This window comes from Pleuronectes platessa, chromosome 10 (genome assembly GCF_947347685.1).
Source record: "Pleuronectes platessa chromosome 10, fPlePla1.1, whole genome shotgun sequence".
Taxonomy (NCBI): Eukaryota; Metazoa; Chordata; class Actinopteri; order Pleuronectiformes; family Pleuronectidae; genus Pleuronectes; species Pleuronectes platessa.
Genome location: NC_070635.1, coordinates 6,437,686 through 6,458,198, shown reverse-complemented (window position 1 = coordinate 6,458,198; position 20,513 = coordinate 6,437,686). Strand labels below are relative to the sequence as shown.

General features: G+C 41.1%; 2 protein-coding genes across 2 annotated transcripts in view; both read right to left on the bottom strand.

Annotated features, from left to right (window-relative positions):
• myom3 (myomesin 3) overlaps positions 1-2,821 on the bottom strand; it is a 52,552-nt gene extending 49,731 nt beyond the window's left edge. Inside the window, exon 1 of the mRNA XM_053433424.1 lies at positions 2,690-2,821. The gene's annotated coding sequence lies outside the window, so the exon portion shown is untranslated. The remainder of the gene's footprint in view (positions 1-2,689) is intronic.
• A 7,731-nt stretch (positions 2,822-10,552) lies between these two features.
• Positions 10,553-17,611, bottom strand: ifnlr1 (interferon lambda receptor 1). The gene is made up of 8 exons (XM_053433304.1): positions 17,513-17,611; positions 16,825-17,387; positions 15,862-15,988; positions 14,859-15,031; positions 14,593-14,777; positions 14,270-14,411; positions 13,137-13,267; positions 10,553-12,685 (listed from the first exon to the last, which is right to left on the bottom strand). Exons 2-8 carry the CDS (start codon positions 16,865-16,867, stop codon positions 11,756-11,758), a joined length of 1,731 nt encoding a protein of 576 aa, XP_053289279.1. The 5' UTR covers positions 16,868-17,387; positions 17,513-17,611; the 3' UTR covers positions 10,553-11,755.
• Positions 17,612-20,513: the final 2,902 nt, after the last annotated feature.

Below are 20,513 nucleotides of genomic sequence, written 5' to 3'. Positions count from 1 at the left end.
CGCCTCGCGCACTCGCTCAGAGAGACACAGTGAAAGCAGAGCGCGTTCTCGTGGAGCAGCCTCTCAGTGACCGACTGCTTCTTAACTATGGAAACAGTGAAAACCAGAGTTTCTATGGTCTCAGCTGGTCAGAGATCAGCGCCTCAGCTTCTTCATCAGAGCAGAAGCTGCAGTTGGTTTGTACCGATGTTCAGTTTCTGTGTCCGGCTCCAGTCTGACCTGCTCTCCCTTTTTGTTTTCACATTTAAAATTAAATATATATTTTTAAGCTATTACGCTGCAGCTATATGTTTTTATAGAAAAGGAGTTTAATGTGGCTATTAAATGTGACTAAAACTAGACTAAAATGTAATTAGTTTTCGTCGACTAAAACTAGACTAAAATGTAATTTGTTTTCGTCGACTAAAACTAGACTAAAACTAAGAAGGATTAAAATGACTAAAAGGTGACTAAAACTAATATGCATTTTCGTCAAAAGACTAAGACTAAGACTAAATCAAAAATAGCTGCCAAAATTAACACTGGTTGGGACTAGAGACCAAGGGGTGGTGGGGGTGTCATTAATAATATGTTTTTCAATCAATATCAGCCATAATAAAAAAGTGTCTCTAGCTTCTGCCTCATGATTTACATTTGCGATTGAGCGCCAAACATACCAAGTGGATTTCAAGCCAACATATTCGATATTTACATATCATCTGTTGAGAGGAGAAGTGGAAAATCCAATCATTTGAAAAACATATGGTGTCCTCAGAAAATACATTTTCCGCGAATGTTTGCATTTGCAAAGCTCTATCAGTAATTTTTTTCCGGCCATTATTGCTTGAAAAACGAGCTTCATAATTGTAAATCACTTTTGATTACCTGCCTAATCATCTCAGCTTTAATAGTCAATCCGCAATGTGATTTTTTCTGATGTCATCCGTCATATTTCCTGCAGCGTAATCTTTGTTTTTCACGTTTAGAAACTCTTTCTTCTGTTTGGGGAAGAAAAAAAAAAGAAGGTGTCTCACGATATAAATGAATCGCTCCTTCGTGGGCCACTGAGGTTCTAATAATTCATCAGCTGAGGTCCGACATGGTGCTGCCCACACCCTGCCCGTCATTAATCATGTGGCTGCTGAGGGGAAGTGAATTCAGAATGTGCCCAACAAACAGAATCAGGTCGCGCCTGACTGATAACTTCATTCGCTCTCGCCCAATAGCATCCACCTGTGTTGTCATAAACCAGCGTAATGTGTTACTTCCCCTGATCTCCATCAATTACACCGTGGAGAACAGCAGCAGAGTGAGCTAACAGGCTAGCAGGCCGCCTCGTTCCCCTGTGGCTGCTGCTGGGGCTCACTGTTGTGCAAGGGGAGAGGTTTGTTTGAACATGGCTAATGGAAGGTCGACCTCTGGCACATTAAAATTGATCAGTCTCCATGGGAAGGCCTGATCCTGGGGCCCTGTAGGGAGCGGAGCAAAAGCAAAGGTCCACACGTGTAGTGCAGCTTTCAGCCTCTGGAGGGGAAGGAGCGTCTCGGTGTCCTGAGGGCTGGTATTTTAAAAGAACTGTGTAAACAGGTACAAAAGGAGATCAAGTATTAAGTGCTTTACTCATTCAAGGGGGAAAACGGACAAACAGTTTTCTATTTGTTTAAGTGAAAGACAAAGCCAGTCAGTCTAGTTTGCGGAGACACGGTTGCGGTGATGACAAAAGGCAAATCTCAAGCATCAGTACATCCGCAAACATGCAGGTGAACCGGACGGGTGTCGAGGACTAACGCTCTCAGATCAAGTTAAACCGACGATCAGCTTTCACAAGAGCTTAATCTGACAGAGACGATGCTGTGCAGTGACGGAGCCAAAAGTTAAGAAGCTGAAAACTCGTTCAGGAGAATTTGTCGGGGAGTATCATGTTGCCTTTTTTCTGAGCTGCTGGAACCAAACTTGTCAGTTGAGCCGTCACAACGTGGATCACTGATATGCCACAAGATAATGGAAACACTTTTTTCTCTCTGGCTGAAGAGAGAATGAGGAAACGGCCACAAAAAATAAACACATTTGAATGTAGGGAAGGAATTACCATCTTTAAAACGACTGTAAATAAAAGATGGGTGAGGCATCTCCACTTCTTTCCACTATTCAGTAATGAAACCAAAATATCGCAGATACAAACTTAGCCAGCTTGTGTGTGGGGTGGGGGGGGGGGGGTGGGGGCTACTCTGTCAGCTGTCAATCACGCATAACTTAAAATAACAAAAACCAACACATCAGAAAACATTAACACTTGAACGTTTGTTTATGTGATAAGAACTCACTAAAATTTGAGCAACCATCTTTGAGAATTCTCTGCATACTCTTTTCAGTTTGGTCCATATCCCATCTGTCTACATGGAGATGGGGAAAAAGGTTCTCATCCCTACTTCATGCCAAAACGAGAGAGGAATTCAAAAGATACGTTCACTGAGGCCATGAAAAGATGAGACCATTCAGACGTTAAAACAAAAAAGAAAAGACATCTCTGACAATTCAAAGACAAAATATCAATTCACTGTATCTTGCAGATGCTCTATAGTCTCACATTTTGAGTTTACATTTTTTTCATTGACATCCTCTGTTCTTTAATGTCCCAGTAACCTGTAGCTGATGAAAGCCATTCGTGCTAAATGGAAATGAAGGCTGAGTAAACTGAAATCCCACTCACGTGTTCTTTAAAGACACAACTGAAGTCCTGTGCGTGCCAAAGATGTGTGGGACAGAAATATCCCACTTCCTCTCCGGGGGGGGGGGCCCGCCTGTCTGTCTCTGAAGAAGTGGCTCGGTCTCACCTCTCTGTCTTACCTGCCACTGTCTGTCTGCGTGGATGAAGCAGTGAGGGTGACCCTAAACACAAAGTGTCCTCCACTGCCAAGTATGTTGACACAACTGCTCTCTCATTTTTAAGTGGATAAATATAGACGAATGACAGCTCCCCGTACACACACACACGCACACACACACAAACATAACCTTACACAACAATGTGCCCTACATGCACATGCAAAAAATCCACAACCGCCACACACTATCATTGTCATCAACCAGAACATTAAATTCCACGGACACACTTCTAAGAGATAACACACAAGCCTCCTGTGGAGAAAAAGAATTGACTAAGTGTCCTGAGCAGCTGAGAGAAGAACCGGCTCCGGTGGAACTAAACATGTCGACTCAATCACTGTCAAAAGAATAAATATTCATGTCATCCCACCTGGAAGGAACGTTGAAAAATAAAAAGCAGGAGAGTGACAAGACGGAGAAGGGAGAGGGGGTGTGGGGGGGCGGGGGGGGGGGCGCAGAGAAAAAAAGAAGGGGGGATTAACAGGGCGTCAGGATGGAGAACAAATGGAAAGTAGCAAGTCAGCTGTTAAGTCGACTTAAGCAGAGTCTCAGTGAGAGTGAAACTCGAACCATCTGGTTCCTCCTCATTAAAAGATCTGACCCTGGACCCTGTTCTTCAAAAGCAAAAGGTTAATAATGTCAGAGGCAGCACCTGAGACTTTCCACCTGATTCGTGTGTTGAACTCCACCTTCCATTCTTCAGTCTTTAATTTGTCCTCTATTTACTGCCCTCCATCTTTATGTCTATATACAACATGTTCACAAGGCTTTGGTATAAACACATGATTCATACTGTACGTTTTCACATTCTCCTTTTCCTCTGCTTTCAAAAACATATTTTTGTAACGTTTTGTTGGATCCTTTAACGTTTATCTTGTCAAACCAGAAATCAATTCTTTGCATTTTTATTAATAATGATGTCAGACAATAGGCTGAGTACGAGTGAGAGCCACCAAAATAAAGATGGTGCTCAAAACAAAACCCCAACTCAGACCTTTCACGAGTATAATTCAGGAATCATGAAAATAAAGGAGGTGACAGCTGCTGTTTCATCTGCAAAGACCTGGCTCCTGATAACATGGCGGAGAGGAAGTATAAATAACGATATGTGTTGTTATCCAGATATGAAATTAGCTCTTATCAGGACTTTGGCCCCATCTATGATTAGTTCTCAGATTAGTTCCTGTCATGAAACATATTCAGTCAATCAGCACGGTGCATGTCTGTGTGATAACTCTGAAATATCTGTCTTTCATTTCCCCTGCAAACAAAACCTCAAAAGAAGCCCACTTCCCAATTAAAACACAATTATCCATGTTGTAAGGCTTTGTGTGTGTGTGTGTGTTTTTCTTTTTAATTATGTCTCTCTGCAAGAAGCCCACATTATATAATATAAGAATCTGTTGCCATGGCTGCCTGATTGTGTGTGTGTGTGTGTGTGTGTGTGTGTTTGTGTGTCCAGTAGTGTTGACTGACGAGGACTAAAGGGAAGGATGGGGGGGTATTTATAAGCTTTTAGAGGCCACACCTGCCTCTGGAATATCAGCACACAATAGAAGCCGTGGCTGCCAGGCCTCCGTCTCTTCATACATCAGCAGTGACTGTCGCACTAAGAATAACTCCGGGGACAAAGCAGCTGAGGTCCACCTTCATTAGTTCCTCTGGGTTCTGAAGACTCCTCGGCTTGCTAGGCCCCCGGAAACATCTCGTGTCTCGTTGACCTTTATATCCCTGACAGGTCTCACAATAGGAAAAGGAGGTCGCTCTTGTGTTTTTCTTGTAAACTTTGAGATCATAGAAAGTTTTCTGCTTCCTTTAAACCCCCGTGCACATCGGTCTGGGTCGGTGCCGGATTCTCTGCGACCACAAATGCAAATGAGTTAAGGGGCACTTTCCCAGAGCAGCTGATGTGCCAGGAGAAACATGCACGGCGAGCCAACAAGGAATTTAATATTTATTTATTTATTTGAGTATTTGCTGCACACCCAGAATGAGTCGACGTGTTTTATTAATCATTAATATGCCGATTAATTGTGTGGTGAACGTTTATTCCATGTTTTTATCTGTTTTAATCATTTTTATCTGCACCTCGGCTGATACAGAGGATATCATGCTCTTAATATACGAGTCACTGTGGAGGGAACAGACTGTGAAACCTCATCAGTGTGTGATGCCACTGTGCAGGACACAAGTTGATTTAGGGCGATGGAAAGATTTGGATTGACATGTACTTCCCAAATTATATAATTTATGTATTAAAGATATAAGATTGATTTATTAGTTGAGCCTTTCAGAGACATATCGACTTTGGCATCAATATATCTTCCAATCCACGCCGATAAGAAAATGTTCACAGTCTAAAAAATGAGGAATAGAATTTGATTTCATGTTTATATTTTACGTTCAAAACATTTTATTCTCTTAATACTTGTACATTTTGTCTTTCATAAGGGTTGGAGTTCAACATCGCTGCTCCTTTTCAAGTATAAATATTTATGTAATGGAAATGTTTCACTCTTAATATCCTTTCCTGCATCAGCCTCCAAAAATCCATAGCGGTCAAACCACAGTGAATTTGTAACAGCTTCTGTGAGCCGTTTAAATTACTTTCATTATTACTCCAAATCTCTTGTTAGCTTGAACTGTGGGCATCTGTGTGGGTTTAATTTATTAATGGGTTTATTTCTTAAATCAGTCTTGGATCCCATTGCACTGAAAACTGCTCTTTTATTCTCTGCTCGCACCTCAAGTTCATCGTAAATCTGGCATGACACGAGCTAAGGGTGAAGACCGTGAAGGGATACAGGACGTTTTTATTATTTCTTTGCAGGATTCTACATCATGTTTCAACGTGCAAAAAATACAAATTTAGCATATTTCCTCATGGACGTTTGAGAGTCTCTCAGGTCGTCTCTCTTCCCCTTTACGCCTTTGAGCAAATAGCACAGCAGCCATGGAACTCTTAGATTAGCATTATATTATGTGCAACAACGCCTGGGCAGCAGTTTCTTTCTCACAGCGTTGGCAGCGCTCACCGGACGCTCCTCTCGTCTAACAGCCGTCTGAAGAGCTCACGGCTCCTCAGGGATTTCTCTCGGTGAAAAAAGAATATCACTAAAGTTTTTTCTTTTCATCCTTCTCACCTACTGGTCCAGTAAAAAGGCCTTAATGGACAGAGAAGTCTCCAGGATGATCTATCATTTCCTGGCCGGCCTTGACAGCTGCTTTGGTGCCTTCTTCTAATCAAGGGCCCATTAGAGACTCATTGAAATGCAAGAGAGGAAAGGAGGGGGGGGGGGGGGGTGCTTGCAGACTTCCATTCATCAAGGTATTTAGACTTGCAGAGCAGCAGGGGACTTCTCACTGAGGGTAGCAGGCGAAGGAGGCTTGTTGTTTATTCCCTAACGTCAACGTGGAAGAAGAGTTTACCTGCTGACTGCTCCTCAAACTTAAAGTGAGCCAAATCAAAAATGTTCCTCTCTGTGTGGCGAGCATTTCTAAATCATCAATTTATATTCAGTATCACCTAAGTCATCCGAGGTGTGAATAAATGATGACGATGCTAAATCCTTCTTTAAGATGGCCCGGTCTGTTTGCACATTCTGAACATGCACCTGCATCTCAGATTTATTTAGTGAATCTAATTTGTCTGGTCTTGTGCTAAATGATGGGCTGTTTGTCCGTGGTGAGGGAAGCAGTCGACCAATCAGAGGTAAGGAAATAAGGACACCATCCCTCCACCTGCTTAACATTTTGTGTTGCAGGTTGTAAAATTCCCTGTTTGGCAAATGCATGATTTAAAATTGTGAATTTGACTAGATAGCAACATGTGAGTTTCTATTTACAGGATGTTTTCAGGTTGTTTTTAATAACCCTTAAAAACGTTTTTTCAGTTTGAAAGTTAGCTGATCCTTAAAAGTACAACTGCAGCTTCAGTGCAGCCAAATCAAAAAACCCATCGTTGTCGGTGAGATGAAAGCATCCGGCTCTAAAAGAACCGACTGAACTTTCAGTAATGATGTGTTTTATTTCCACGAGAGTAAATAAATGTTCACAAAGTAGTTTCTTGGTGCCGAATCAAAAGGATCATAATACAGATTCATGATAAGACAATCACATGTTTTAGTTACCTTTGTGCGCTTTATCATAAAACATAAATCAAGCAAAATATATTAAGTGAAAGTGGGTGAATAGTTTTATGACTGAGACATTGAGACGTATCCTCGTTCTTTGAGTTCACCAGCTTCTCTCTCTGTCTGAACTTTACCTTAAATATGGATATAATATCACTGCTGTGCTCTGAGGCAAGTCCAGGTGTGCCATGGGATCTTGAGAATAATGTACAATATTATTATTACAATACTACTACAGTACTACAGGGCTCAAGAGTGTGAACATTTAAATCCGTGAAGTGCGACTGGATTTTTCCTAGGTCGCACCGGTGAGCCAGACATTTATCTTGTGTGTCTCTGTATTTTGTCTCAAAGACTTTGTGTTGAAAATGTGAATTTCAGACAGACAAATACACACAACATTGATTATTGTGAAGGGCCGACCTTGCAAGAATGCACCAAGTTTTTTCCTTGCAGAATTTACAGCTTTGGTTCTCTGAAGAAAAATGATTGCGAAATATCCTGAACTAAATTGAAATTCAACCACATCCAGTGTAATTAAAACCAGCCCTAAAGCTAACAAGTTAATAATGCATATGAAAACTGTCAAGAAAATGTTTAATGGTATTATGTGCTGGGCACCTAAATGAAAAAGTTAGGCGCACCAGTGTCCCCAATGTTAAAAGTTAGTCTGGAGCCCTGAAACTAAAAGTTTATAATTACTTTTTAATTTATTTTATCAAATCTAATAAAAAGACAGAGAAACATGTAAGAATGGACGATCAGGGTTTTGCATGATTAAGAATACATGTCCCTCCTCGTGATGTTGACTCGCCCTTCGGTGGACCTTGGGCAAATAAAATTTGAAAACCGCTGTATTAGAAAAGCGTAAGTGCTCATAACTTGAAACTTCCACTGTAAACCTCAAGGAGCCATTACATTTTAATGTGAATCTTTCCCCGATACACAAGAAAGATAAAAAAAAATCAAGGCTCATATCATGTTTCAAGGACACATTACACCGTGTCTGGGCTTTTCTCTTTTATTCATGAGGGAAGAAAAATAAAAATCAATTTGTGGATTTCGAACCGGCCTCCAGCCTTTCAGCCTGTGATTGAAATGAGCATTTCCCTGTGAGAGGATCGACACGCGCTGCCTCCCTTATGCTCTCGGTAATAGAAATGAGTTAAGTGGCAAAGACTCTGTCCGACAGGACTCGCTGATTCAGAGCCGACTCTCAGGCGGCAGCTGTGATTGAAATTCGGTTTGGGTGAACCCAGCAGTTCTGCACAAACTGCTATTCCCCCATTCAAAGTACCGTCATGCCTGCAGCACTCAGGGGTGTTTACCCTGCTATCAACCATCCGATTGTCTTGGGACTTGGAGAAATTTTTTTTAAAGAGAGAAGAAAAAGACAAAGAAAAACACCCGTCAGCGCCCGCAGCTAATAAACCAGTCGACAGAAGAGGAAAAGAGCAGGAAGCCGGACAGCCCTGCTCCATGTCTTCCCTTCCTAAACACACCAGAGTCTGGAAACCACCTTTACCAGGAACAACACGCTCTCCTTCTCACCGCAGAGTGTTGTCAGAACCACTGCCTCGTAGTTAAAACACACGTCTGATCTCTCGGTTCAATCCTCTTGGCCATTTTTTTACATCTTGCTTGAATCTCCCGGAGTTGTTTGTCCCAATGTTTTCCACTGGATTGCTGCCAACTTCTTTTTGTCTATCCACCTCCCACTCATACTCCCACTCACAGGAGCCGTTTTTTCACATACAAATATCACTGTATTTCTGCCGGTTGCATCTACGAACTTTGCTGGAGCTTTGCCAGTTCATCCTTTGCAATGCTCACTTTTCTCCCCCCCCCCCCCCACCCCAGCTCTTTTATCACCAGTATTTTCCCCTAGGAGCTAGGAGCCCGGACTCAGATGTCCAGAGCCTCACGTTTGACTCATTCTCAGAGAGCAGAACAGAAGGATCGTGGTTATAGATGTGCTCGGTCTTTGAGGAGGGCCACAGTTTGCCTGCAGGGCTTTAGGGTTTATACTGGTTTGCACAGAACAAGATATAGGAGAATTGAATAGAAACCCCCAACAACCCCCAACAACATCCACCCTTCTGTAGAAGATATGGAAACAAATTGCATGTTAATATATAATATCTCAGCATTTACCTGTGAAGATTGAATCTTTATTAGAATATTTTACTTCTTTGCTTGTGTGTTATGCACGAGCAATGGTGTTGGATAAATGTAATGTCTACGGGGCAACCAGGTCATAAATCTGGGCTCTGACATGTTCATGTGAAGTTCATTGTCGATACTGTGTCAGAGGATGTATTGATTCGGTTTTTCCAACATTTGTCTACACCAGCATTTAGCTACGAATGATTTATGACACTGCTCCTTTAATAATTCTGATTCATTCTTCCTGGTTTTGTGACTGATGTACCTGAAACTCTAAAATTGGATTTTTGTGTAGAAAGCCACTGAATATTTAACCAGAATGACTTTCAACACCGCCGAGGCCCAACAGTCCCCTCATGAAACCACGTTTAAAAAGACTAGATCCAGATTTTATTGTTGGATCTGCACCAAATTGAAAAAAACTCACAAATATCAGTCCAGTGCCTTTGCCAGTTTTTTCGCCAGGATCCATGAATTATTCTGAGAAATCAGAGATAATGTCTGGAAACACCATATTTCACAATATTTAAAAAAGTAGAACCAAACATTTAATGCCTGATATTCAATGTGTAGATGCTATTGTATTTAGAATCGGTTACTTATTTAAGACCCATTTAAAACTTTTCCTGTGTTACATTAAGGTCGAACTTAGTTTAAAATATTCCTTTGTGGTTTCTGGTAGCAGTTGAACATTAACAGATCCATCCAGGATTATCCCTCGTAAAACCTACACTTGATGCAAATAGCTCCTGTGTTTGTGAAATGGGACGTTCACTTCCTCGTTTGGAAAGAGTAAGGAAAGCACCTTAGCTGTAACATAAAGGTCAATACCCTTCCTGCCTGGGTGTGTGTGTGTGTGTGCGTGTGTGTGTGTTTGTGTGTGTGTGTGTGTATTTGGGATCATTTCAAACCAGATTCAAAGGTAGATAAATTCTCCTCCTAACATCGACACTGTCAAACACAATCTAATGGTGCAGTTCACCCGAGTGTTGTTTCTAATTAGTAAACTGTATCAATTTTTACAGATAAAAATACATCGATTGTCTCATGAATTTTACAACAGACTGTGGAGCAGTCAAAACAGTGGAAACGATGACGCTCCACCAACTGGGTCTTGTGCCTCTAAACATTTAAACTATAACATTCAAACAAACGTTTATGGTTTTCAGCCGGTGACTGAAAACACTCGCAACTTGGCATCGGGCTGCACTTTGGATTCTTTGCATAATCCACCTCACCTCTTTTTTCCATTGTCAACAGTAGGTATTAGTATCACTGCCTTTTTAATTACAGCAATTTAATATGTTCTACATGTTAGAGCTTATTATTCCACCAATAGCAGGAGGGCTTTAAGTCATTCAGTGAATACTGAAATATAACAAGAAACATTTTATTTTCCAAAATTAAGTATTTTAATTAATATAATTCAATATAAAATGCAATGACATGTTATTTTCTCACCCTTCCAACATAAATATTTGGTACAGTATAAAGTGGAAACTGTTAAATACAGAATAAAACAAATGTAATGATAATTGCATTCAGTCATTTACATCAAGCACACACTTCACAGCATACAGGTTTTGTGCAGAGTGTGACACAACCACACCGAACACACCTGACATTATTACTTTACAAGCTGCCTAAGAGATTGCGTGAGGCCATTTAAAAACCAAGCTCTTATCAGTGTGGCTGCGGCTGCACCATGACCCCACCGCGTCATAAAGTGTTGCACGCTTTGTTTGTCTTACAAGGACAGAACAGCAAACAACGAGGAGAACAAAATGAGGTCATGAACTGTGAGTCATACAAAAATATACATGTTTTCATATTACAATATTTTAGTAAAATAGTACAGATTTAATCTAGTTTACATTATTTATAATACTGACATGTGTTGGTGAGTGTAAAAATAAGAATATTTTAGTTTAAACATTCAGTCATTTTATTCCTCCTTCAAACGGCTCAAGATGCTCGGCGATCAGATTTGTTTTCCTATCTGAGACTTGATCGCTCACTCTGTAATTTTAAAGTGACCAGACAGGGTTGGTGTATTTAGGGAGTGTAAGAAGTTTCTGTAAGAAGTTTCTGTTGTGTCATCGTTGTGAAGTTTGAAAAGTTGGGGCTGTTGTTAGATGTACTTCAGAGGAGTAATGATTTCACATCGTCCGTCCATCGGTGCCGTTCTCATGAAGGTGAAACTTTCCTGACTGTCCTCTGGCCTTGCTGGTGAAAGGTCCTGTTTTTTGACACGACTCTCGAATTAATTCTCCAAATATGACGGAGAAATTACTATTTGGATAAAATAAAGTCAAAGGTCAACCTCAGTCTGACATATTCTACAAAAAGAAGACTTTTCTGACCATCATTCAACTCAGAAACCCAGGAACAAAAGAAAAACAAGGGACATTATGACTCTTGCAACTTGGCTGGTTCATACAAACAAGTATGCAAAGTATCAACCTGCTGAGTTATGTAGTCATTAAGTGCCCATCCCATCCACCGTCTCCTCCCTCTTTTGTTATTAAGGCTACTGGAATGAAAATAATTTGTTGACCCAATTGTTTTCTTAACGATTATAGAGAAGAGATCTATTCTTGAACTCGTACCAGCCACCTCTCCAGAACAATTGGCCTCGATCCCTCCTCTCCCCTGTCGTCATCTTCTTCACCTCCCTCCTCCTCCTCCTCCTCTTTGAGAGGAGTCCAGTTCCTGCGATAGTTTGTCCGTGTGTCTCCACAAATGTCTTTGGACGCAGCTTCATGAGGGATTTGAGGGAGCCAGTTTTGTTTGTAACCTGATTGGAATATGGCGTCACAAGATGGCGCGTCCTGACACTGCAGGTTCAAATGTGGAGCAGGGACGTGAGATGCGATATAATGGCTGTTGGCGTATGGCTGGGTTGGTGAGTTCACGGTGCAGTCATCGCAGCCGGAGTCCGAGCTGTCGAAGCTGTGCAGTGATGCCAACAGAGGGCGTTCCTCTGTAGAGAATATGAGGGACGATAATAGAGGGGTTCTCCCTGTGTAGCTCGGTAGCTGAGGAGCAAGCGATGGCAGCACCAGTTGTCCGTTGGTGCCACGCAACGTGTGCAGATGAATGGTGGCGTTGCTCTCACAAGCATCCGGATCAGGTAATCGTGGTACTCCATGTGACACTGGCTTTATACCACCTTTATCCCAAGGTTGTGATCTGGAAGGTATGTTCCTGGTCACTGTGTGGTCAGTGGTAACCTGCTGAACACCGGGATTCCCATCCGCAGGTATCTGGACAGCCACTGAACTGTAGATTCCTGAGGACTGGCCGCTCGTCTCCGGGTGATTTGAGGTTGGACTGTGTTCCCCAGTGTCCTCAGATGTCCCGGTGCTGTCTTGCCAGGCCTGGAAGGGCATGTCCTGGGGTGAGTAACCCACACGGCTATCTGAAGACACATGTGGAATGCAGACCACCGGTGTAGAGATGATGATTCGGACGTCTGGAGGTTGCAGTACTTGATGCTTGGAGGTGCCGGATGTGGTTCCCTTTAACAAAAGACAGAAACATCAAAATGAAATCACTGCTGGGAAACAGGCTCGGCTCGATTTCAGACGGTATATTTACTCTGTGGCAGCCACATAATAAAAATGGATACGTTAAACTTCTTCTTCACGTTTCACATTCACACAAAGGACAAAGCCGATGTACGTACATAGCATGTTCTGAGGGAAACGCCTTCTGTCTACAAGACTCGAGCCACAATTTATTTATCATTAATTAAAGCAGCATGAGTCAGTGTATACTCTGTCACTTCCCCTTGAACAACTCCCACAGTGTTCCAGCTCGTTTAATTAATTTTCTGTTGCCGCCTCGCAGCCCCACTGAACATGTGTGTAGTTCTCAATGAGCCTGAGGGCCTGCATTGCCTGTAAAGCAGCGTTTCCTTGTTGTCACTCAGAAACGCCAAAGGCCACTGAAGAGAGAATTGAGTCCTACCAGTGAGCCTGGCATGTCGGCTTTCTTTCCACCCTTCACATAATTGCACGTCCACGCGACGGACATCGTGATGACGGCCACCAGAAGAGCAGCGATGGCGATAAGCCACGGTGAGAGCATCCCTGGGTTATCTGAGGGGGAAGAGCGTTGGAGTCACGTATCCAGGAAGAGAAGAAACCACTCAAGTGTGAAATCAGATAACCTCAAGCACGTTTATAAATAGTGAGTTAAGAAAATTCCCTTTTTAACAAACGAGTCGAGGCATGTTCTCGGTGAGTAAGAACTGTAACATCCCTGTGACGTAAGCTAAAGGTAAATCCACTGTATTACTGGATGTGCCAGGGTATTGTACTACTACTAGGAAGTAATTACATGTTGGTCGACAGTAACTATTTACAACACGGATATATGCAGCAAACTGAAAGTGAAATAACTCCTTCAGGAATGGGATTGCTGTTAGTATGAATCCATTAAGGACATTTGAGGTATAACACCATCTGCATTCATTAGGTTGAAGAGTTGTGAAGAGTCTTTGCATAATCTCGTCTCTTGTCACATCACAGTAACAACACCAGTGGAGGGAGAACACACTGGTCACGCACTCATAAGAAAACAAATTGTCCTGGATTGGCTCTTCATTACTGTCACTCAATGGTTGATGAAATGAATTTTTGGAAGAATGGAGCTGAATAATAAGTAGAAATATGGTAATTGTTGTGAGGAGCAGTATTTGTTTCCTCTCTTTGTGGTTTTAACTGGTTGACTTGATGTGTTGTAACGTGACAATACAGCTAAAATGTGATTTTGTTACAAAACTGTTTCCATGAAGGATAAACTACTTCCAAGTAAAACGAGTTGTGAATGACTAATATTTTATTCTGCCATTTCCTCCACAGCAGGTGGGTCCTTAAAAGCTCCCCACTTAGTTAAGTGGCACATTCTTGCATTAAGTGAAAAGTTTAGAAAAGTTTTTGCAAATGTTAAAAAGCTACGTCTGCTTTATTCATTGAAAAATGTCAAGTGGTTCTCGCTTTTTGTACCTAAAACATATGTAACGGCCTTTTATGATCAAATATTAAATCTGCTCATGAGGTATTACTGAGCCTATCAATATATTGTGTACTTCTTCTCACCTGGTAATGTGACACAGAATGAGGCCTCCTCACTCAAGTTGCGGCCCCATTCAGAAAAAGGCTTGTAGACCACATGGCCGCAGTATTTAGTTCGGTTGTTCTTCAGGTTGATGACAAAATGGCCGGTGGTGCCTTCACTGACCTGGAGACACAGTGGGTCATATGGATGATAACTGACTGATCTGGTCCTTTTTGAGATGCTGCTTTAAACTTAAAACACTGTTATTGTTCAAAGTTTGTGCATTGACATTATTATTGGATGGTTATTGATATATTGTCTTCGTTAAAAGTGAAAACGAAGTGGGGATGAATGATTTACTCACCAACGCAGCCCACTTTGGCTCCGTGATCTTTAAAGTATATTCAATGACAGTTTGGGACGGCCCGCTCTTGCTGTTGCTGATGATGTCTGCCACGGAGACTCCATTTGGCCCCAAGGGCAGAGTGACATTAACAAACAGGGAGGACACGTTTGCGTGTGTGGACAAGTTGGGGGCACCCAGCGCGGCTACGGAGACAAGGACGGATGAGTTCATGTTACAACAGAACACACGGGTGAAATGCTCAAGTGAAAGTGAAGGTAGCTTACTCTCTGCTATCGGTTTGAACCTGGTGATGGTGCGGCCAATCATGCGGCCGTTACCGAGCACCTTGGCGTTGTAGTGGACGTCGGGAACCGATGGCGTTTCCGCAGTCAGGTCACAGGTCAGAGTGCTGATGTTCTGACACTCTGGTTTCATCTGGAACTGCTCTCCAGCATACCTGCAACGAGCGGAGGGAGAACAGTCTGTGATTGTCTGAGTCAAATAGAAATCATATGATGTCTTCAAAAGTTACAGCATTTACACAACATATATACATTTGCTAATTATTGTTTTGAAGGAGATTTATTATGCTTTTTCAGCATCTCCTTTTTTCTTTTGTGTTAAGTAGGTTTTTGTGTTTGAAAAAGGTCTACCAAGTAAAAAAAAAGTCCAAAGATAAAGGGAGCTCCTCTCCTCCACAGAAAACATCTGGCTGCACCCCTCAACAGAGAGCTGACCAATTAGAGCAGACTGGGTGGTTTTAAAGAGACAGGAGCTAAAAACAAGTGTTTCAGACAGAGGCTGAAAAGAGGAGCTCTAGTAATGGACAGTAAAAGCAAAGTAATAATTTTTCTAAATATTAGAGTATTCAATCCTTTTCAAGTAGTAAGACATATTAACATTTTGAACCTGAATATGAGCAGAATATGTCTCCTTTCACATGAAGATCTATTGCACAGCAGAGTAACTCACTAATTTTTTATAGGGATCCATCCTCTGTTGCTTTTGAGGGTTTCCTATGGTTTGATTATCTCCAATTTGAAACATACAATAAAAAACCTGCCAGTTAAGATTTAGATCCACTGTCTCTGTTCTTGATATATTCCTACAATCGATGTAAACAGACCAACTCCTACTTTGTTTTATGCTAATTATCTACCAAGCAAAACAATAAAACTAACTTTTCCATCTTAGACCCATGTTTTCATGTGGATTCGTACATGGAGGCACAAATGTAAAAGACAACAATTTATATTATTGTAGAAGTTGAAGTATCTTGGGTCTCACCTCTGGTACTGGACACTGTAGAGCACCTGTTCCCCTGCGGAGGTCGGCACCACAGGGTCCCAGTGGAGAACATTGTGAAAGTTCTTCGAGACAAAACGCACTTCTCCATTTCCAGTTGAAAGACAAGCTGTAAAAAAATGAACGACACTTTTAATAACACGATATATTTGTATTCTTTATGTGTTTTAAGCTTGTGCTAGAAGGCCACTCTTCTGTACCTGACAGCTTTTAGCACTCAGGTTAAATCTCGCCTGTATCTACACGGCAGCCCAGAATTCCAATCACAGCACACACTGTGAAACCGTTCAAAACGCAGCATCCACTCTCATCCCATTTCCCCCCCGTCTGAAGTCATGGGAGAGGCACAGTCACTCATTTTTCAGTGAAGCAGGGCCGAGGGGAGATTATGCAAGATGAACTTTGTTTCTGCTGGTGGCTGCGACTCAAGCCTGCACCTTGTCGCTACTCTCTTTTGTAAGAGGACGGCTGACGTACGGAGCACAATCCTTTGAGTGAGAAGTTTTACAGATAGTGATTCATCGGTAAAACACTTTGTCAGGATGTGAAGCCATATCCACATAGCTCACGGTGCACCAATCTAGAGCATATTAGTTTTAATGTTATAGCCTAGGTAAGTTATGGAAATGTGAAGGCCACAAAATTACACTGGGAGAAGTCCATTCAAAATTTGCATTTTTATAAGCAATACAATGATCTAATCAATATCACGTCAGCCAGAGTCTAAAATGAAATTGCATTTTTCATTGATCACTCTCATTTATAACCCGAAGTCCTCGTTGTGTCGCGGCGACTCTCCTTCAACTGAGAAGAGAGCGAGTCACTCTCCGTCAAACACATCACTCGGCTTTATCGCCTCAGTGTTATTATTTATTTCTCCCATTAACTTTGACTGTGGGTAATCAACATCCAATCAAATATCCATATTACTTCCTGTGAACTCACCGTAGCAGAACAGCAGGAGGATGATGACGTCCACAGACCACATCTTCGTCAGGTAAGTCGGCCGCCGGGAATACAGCAGAGTCCGTGTCTGTGTCAGCCGCCGCTATGTTGGGTATTCTCAACAAAAGCAATATATGATAAACTAACTGAAAGAAACGATAAAATCATGAAAAAATCCAGAGTCGATGTCGTAAACAACTTTTAAATAAAAAATCTTGTCTGGGTTCCGTTGCCTTTTCTTGACTCCACTTCTTAACCATCTCTCATGTGTCCCGCGGAAGGAGTGTCTCCACACAGGTGTGCAGGTGCACTTTGTCGTATGGTATCACCTTGTTCCTGTTTTTCTGCTCTATGTTCCACCCACTTGGCATTCTTTGTCCAGACTGTACTTCCTTTTTCCTCCTCCCTCCTCCCTCCCTCTCCGCTCGTCTTTCAGGTTTATTGCTGGTTCTGTCGCTGACTGTAAACGACCGAGACTCACGGAGAGAGAGGACAGAAAGCGAAAGCACTTGGTGTCATGTCTTCGGGTGTGTACCTGCCAGAGCGCTTAGCACAGCGCGGGGCTGAAACAACACACATAGTTAAACAAACAAATGGATAAATCATATATTCACGTCATTGTTGCTCTAATTATGGCATGAGAGTAATGCTTCCAAACAAGTTTGCAGAGACATAAATCTACTCTTACCTGTTTTGGAGGTTTTATTATTAATTACTCATTGCAAAAGCAGAAAATAAAGGGCTTGTCAATCGTTTATCAATCGTTGAATCATGAAGAGGCGTTAGAGGAGCTGTTGCACGATGGGATCAACATTCTCACCTGGAGCATGAAGGGGAAGGAACGTGTTATCTTGTTTTAAACACATTGTGATGTGTTTGCTGACACAATGTCTGACCCCCCCCCCCCCCCCCTCGCACATCATTTATAAGTCTATATTATTGGCATTATGCACCTTAGAACCGCACAGAACTCTTACTGTATATATTGTTGTTCAATATTGTTGTTGTTTTTATAATGTTGTTTCTAAATTGTTGTTTGCATATTGTTGTTTGTACAGTGCACCAACCACACCAAGGCAATTTCCTCTATGTGCAAATATACATGGCAATAAAAAGAATTCTGATTCTGATTCTGATTCTGATTCTGATATGGTTCCATCAGGGCTTAGGCAGTTTACCTAGAAATTAAAAATTAAAAAATTTAAACAGATTTGTTCTATATACGCCTACAGAAGTGGATGTCACTACACCCTAGTAACCTCATGCTTGTTTGGTCGTTGGTCAAAATACCCAGCATGCTTTGGCCGGGTGGTGTCCGTAAAATACTGCACACACCCACAAGGTCACCTCCTCCCTTGTATTGTTTTGGATGAGAAAGTAAAGTTCAATATCTTCAACTAAATTAAATGTTTAACTGGTTTCACTCAGAACTTTGTAAACTCTCCTGTGGCTAAACAATGATAAAGGGCAAAGATCCCATTTAGAGGGAGCTGGAGTCTGATATCTGGGAATTTGAAATAATAATCAGTGTTAAATACTCGGTTTGAGCACAAATAGGAAATTGTTTTTCTGTCTTTTACTTTGTTGTTAAGACAATACTTTCATAAATTTTGCTCAGCCTGCAGCTCTCTTTAGTCCAGTGAGATAAATGATATTAATGGAGGGGGCTCAGTCAGGGCAGCGGTTGGGTCATAAATTATGCAAACTCTCAGTTAATTTGTAAAAAACAAACTTGGGGAAGTGAATGAGATTGTTTGGTTTACTCTTCCTGTTTCTTGGCCTCTCGCTGCACTTTTAATTTCCCTCAGAGGAGAGATGCTGAACACACAGATGGAAAAATCCATTGCTGTTGTTTTTTTCCTCTGGCAAAATCCGTCCCTGGTCATTTTGGACAGCGGCAGGTTCCTAAACATATTGTTTCTTCCTGTTAGAATAAAAAACGAAAACATATTCTGTTATTACCTCGTTTGGTTTGTCACAGAACCTTGAAAGCTTCCTTTTCCTTAATAGTCCTTCATGGTTTTTTTCCATTTCCTGGTGAAAGTAACTAAGTATCTTTACTCAAGTACTCTACTAAAAACTACAATTCATTGAACTTTACCTGAGTACTTATAGTTACTTTTCAAATTCAGTTTATCACACAAATATAATAAAAAAATAAGTTCTGAAATGTTACCATACGACTTAAAGTGAGACTTTCATCGACCCCCTAAGGCAAATTTATGTGCAGTAAATACAAATGATTAAAATCAGCCTCATTTCCAACACAAAATAAAACATTAATTTGCTGCATCAGTTATAAATGTTATTCCAACTTTGTTATATTTCGTTGTTAATATCTTCTCTAATTTTACTTAAGTACCTATTTATATTTTGAATGTATGAGTATAACTACGCATTGCTATTGCTGCTTTTACTTTAGTTTAAACTCTGAGTATTTGAATGGTTTAAGATTTACTGTTTGTGTGTCTTCTGCTTCACCTAGTTTTCTGTTCCATGAGGCTGAACTTATCTCTGTTAAACTAATGTGTGAAGCACAGATTGATTTTTTTTTTTCTCCACCAAATCAAACAACCAAGTAATCTCATTAAACCCCTTATTGATTTTGTGTATTTTCCCTAATATTGCATGCACTGATCTTTGTGTGCACAATCTGGCGATCATCAGGTGTTTTTGGTTGGTTATGGTCAGGGACACTTTATTAAAGACAACAGCATCCTGCCAGTGAATTGCTCCAATGGTTTATTTTAATGAGGTGCTTGTTTGACTACTCTACCATAAGCAGTGTCATTACAATGTGCCAGAGGGCTGAACAATCATAAAAAGCTCTGCCTCCCTTGTAAACCCTCGAGATCACAGAATCCACATCAGAATTGGACTGTTTTTGACATATTTAACTGGGGGGTACTGGGCTGTTAAGTGGCTAAACGGACTGTATGTTAAGATGAGATGAGACATTGACCATGCTCGACCTATCACGAGTCAGTCTCAGCTGTCAATCATGACATTTCACCCCATTTTTTCCCCCCATTGAAACAAAACTTATCAGAGACACTTGGAAAAACATCACTCTAATAAAAATAATACCCAAAATATCAGAACCCAGCTTTGAGAAAATGTATAAAAGAAATTATAAAACAATTTTTTTTCAATGGCAAGGGTTGACACCACTTTTATAATCGGCTCTTTGTCATCATTTATTCCAGGTTATTGGTTAACAGTTTAAGAAAACTGTTTCTGGGTTTGGTTTTTATTTGTTCTATTAACTTTGCTGTTGAGTTATGTGATGTTTGTCAATAATTCTTGGGAAATACAATGTAAAGATACTTAAAAACACCAAGTCATACGTTTCCTATACTTTTCCAATGATAGTAAGTCTTTATTTATTTTTTCAAAGGAACCAGACATTCATCTCTAACTTCAGTGTGTTTGACTCTTCTGTAATTGCACTGATTTACAATACACTTTTAACAAGGATGTGTTCAACAACTATTTTCTGAGGAACATTTAAAGAATTTCCTCTGTGAAATTATGGCACAAAACAAGACTCAATATTCTGCTTTGAAAGATTTTATTTGTCAAACTCTCCAGTGCAAAAGAAGGAGCATGAACAGCAAATGATGTTGAGTTGCTCGACTGAACTTTGCTTTAATCACTTAGTAGCTGGCCTTGGTGGTCTCCAGCCAGTC

What these genes read in the sequence shown, in the direction of transcription:
- ifnlr1 (XM_053433304.1), bottom strand. Translation starts at nt 16,867, where the DNA reads ATGTGGTCTGTGGACGTCATCATCCTCCTGCTGTTCTGCTACG. An exon ending in AGCCAAAGTGGGCTGCGTTG is followed by an intron (nt 14,412 to 14,592) that starts GTGAGTAAATCA and finishes CTGTGTCTCCAG; the next exon opens with GTCAGTGAAGGCACCACCGG. An exon ending in CCGACATGCCAGGCTCACTG is followed by an intron (nt 12,686 to 13,136) that starts GTAGGACTCAAT and finishes CTTTTGTTAAAG; the next exon opens with GGAACCACATCCGGCACCTC.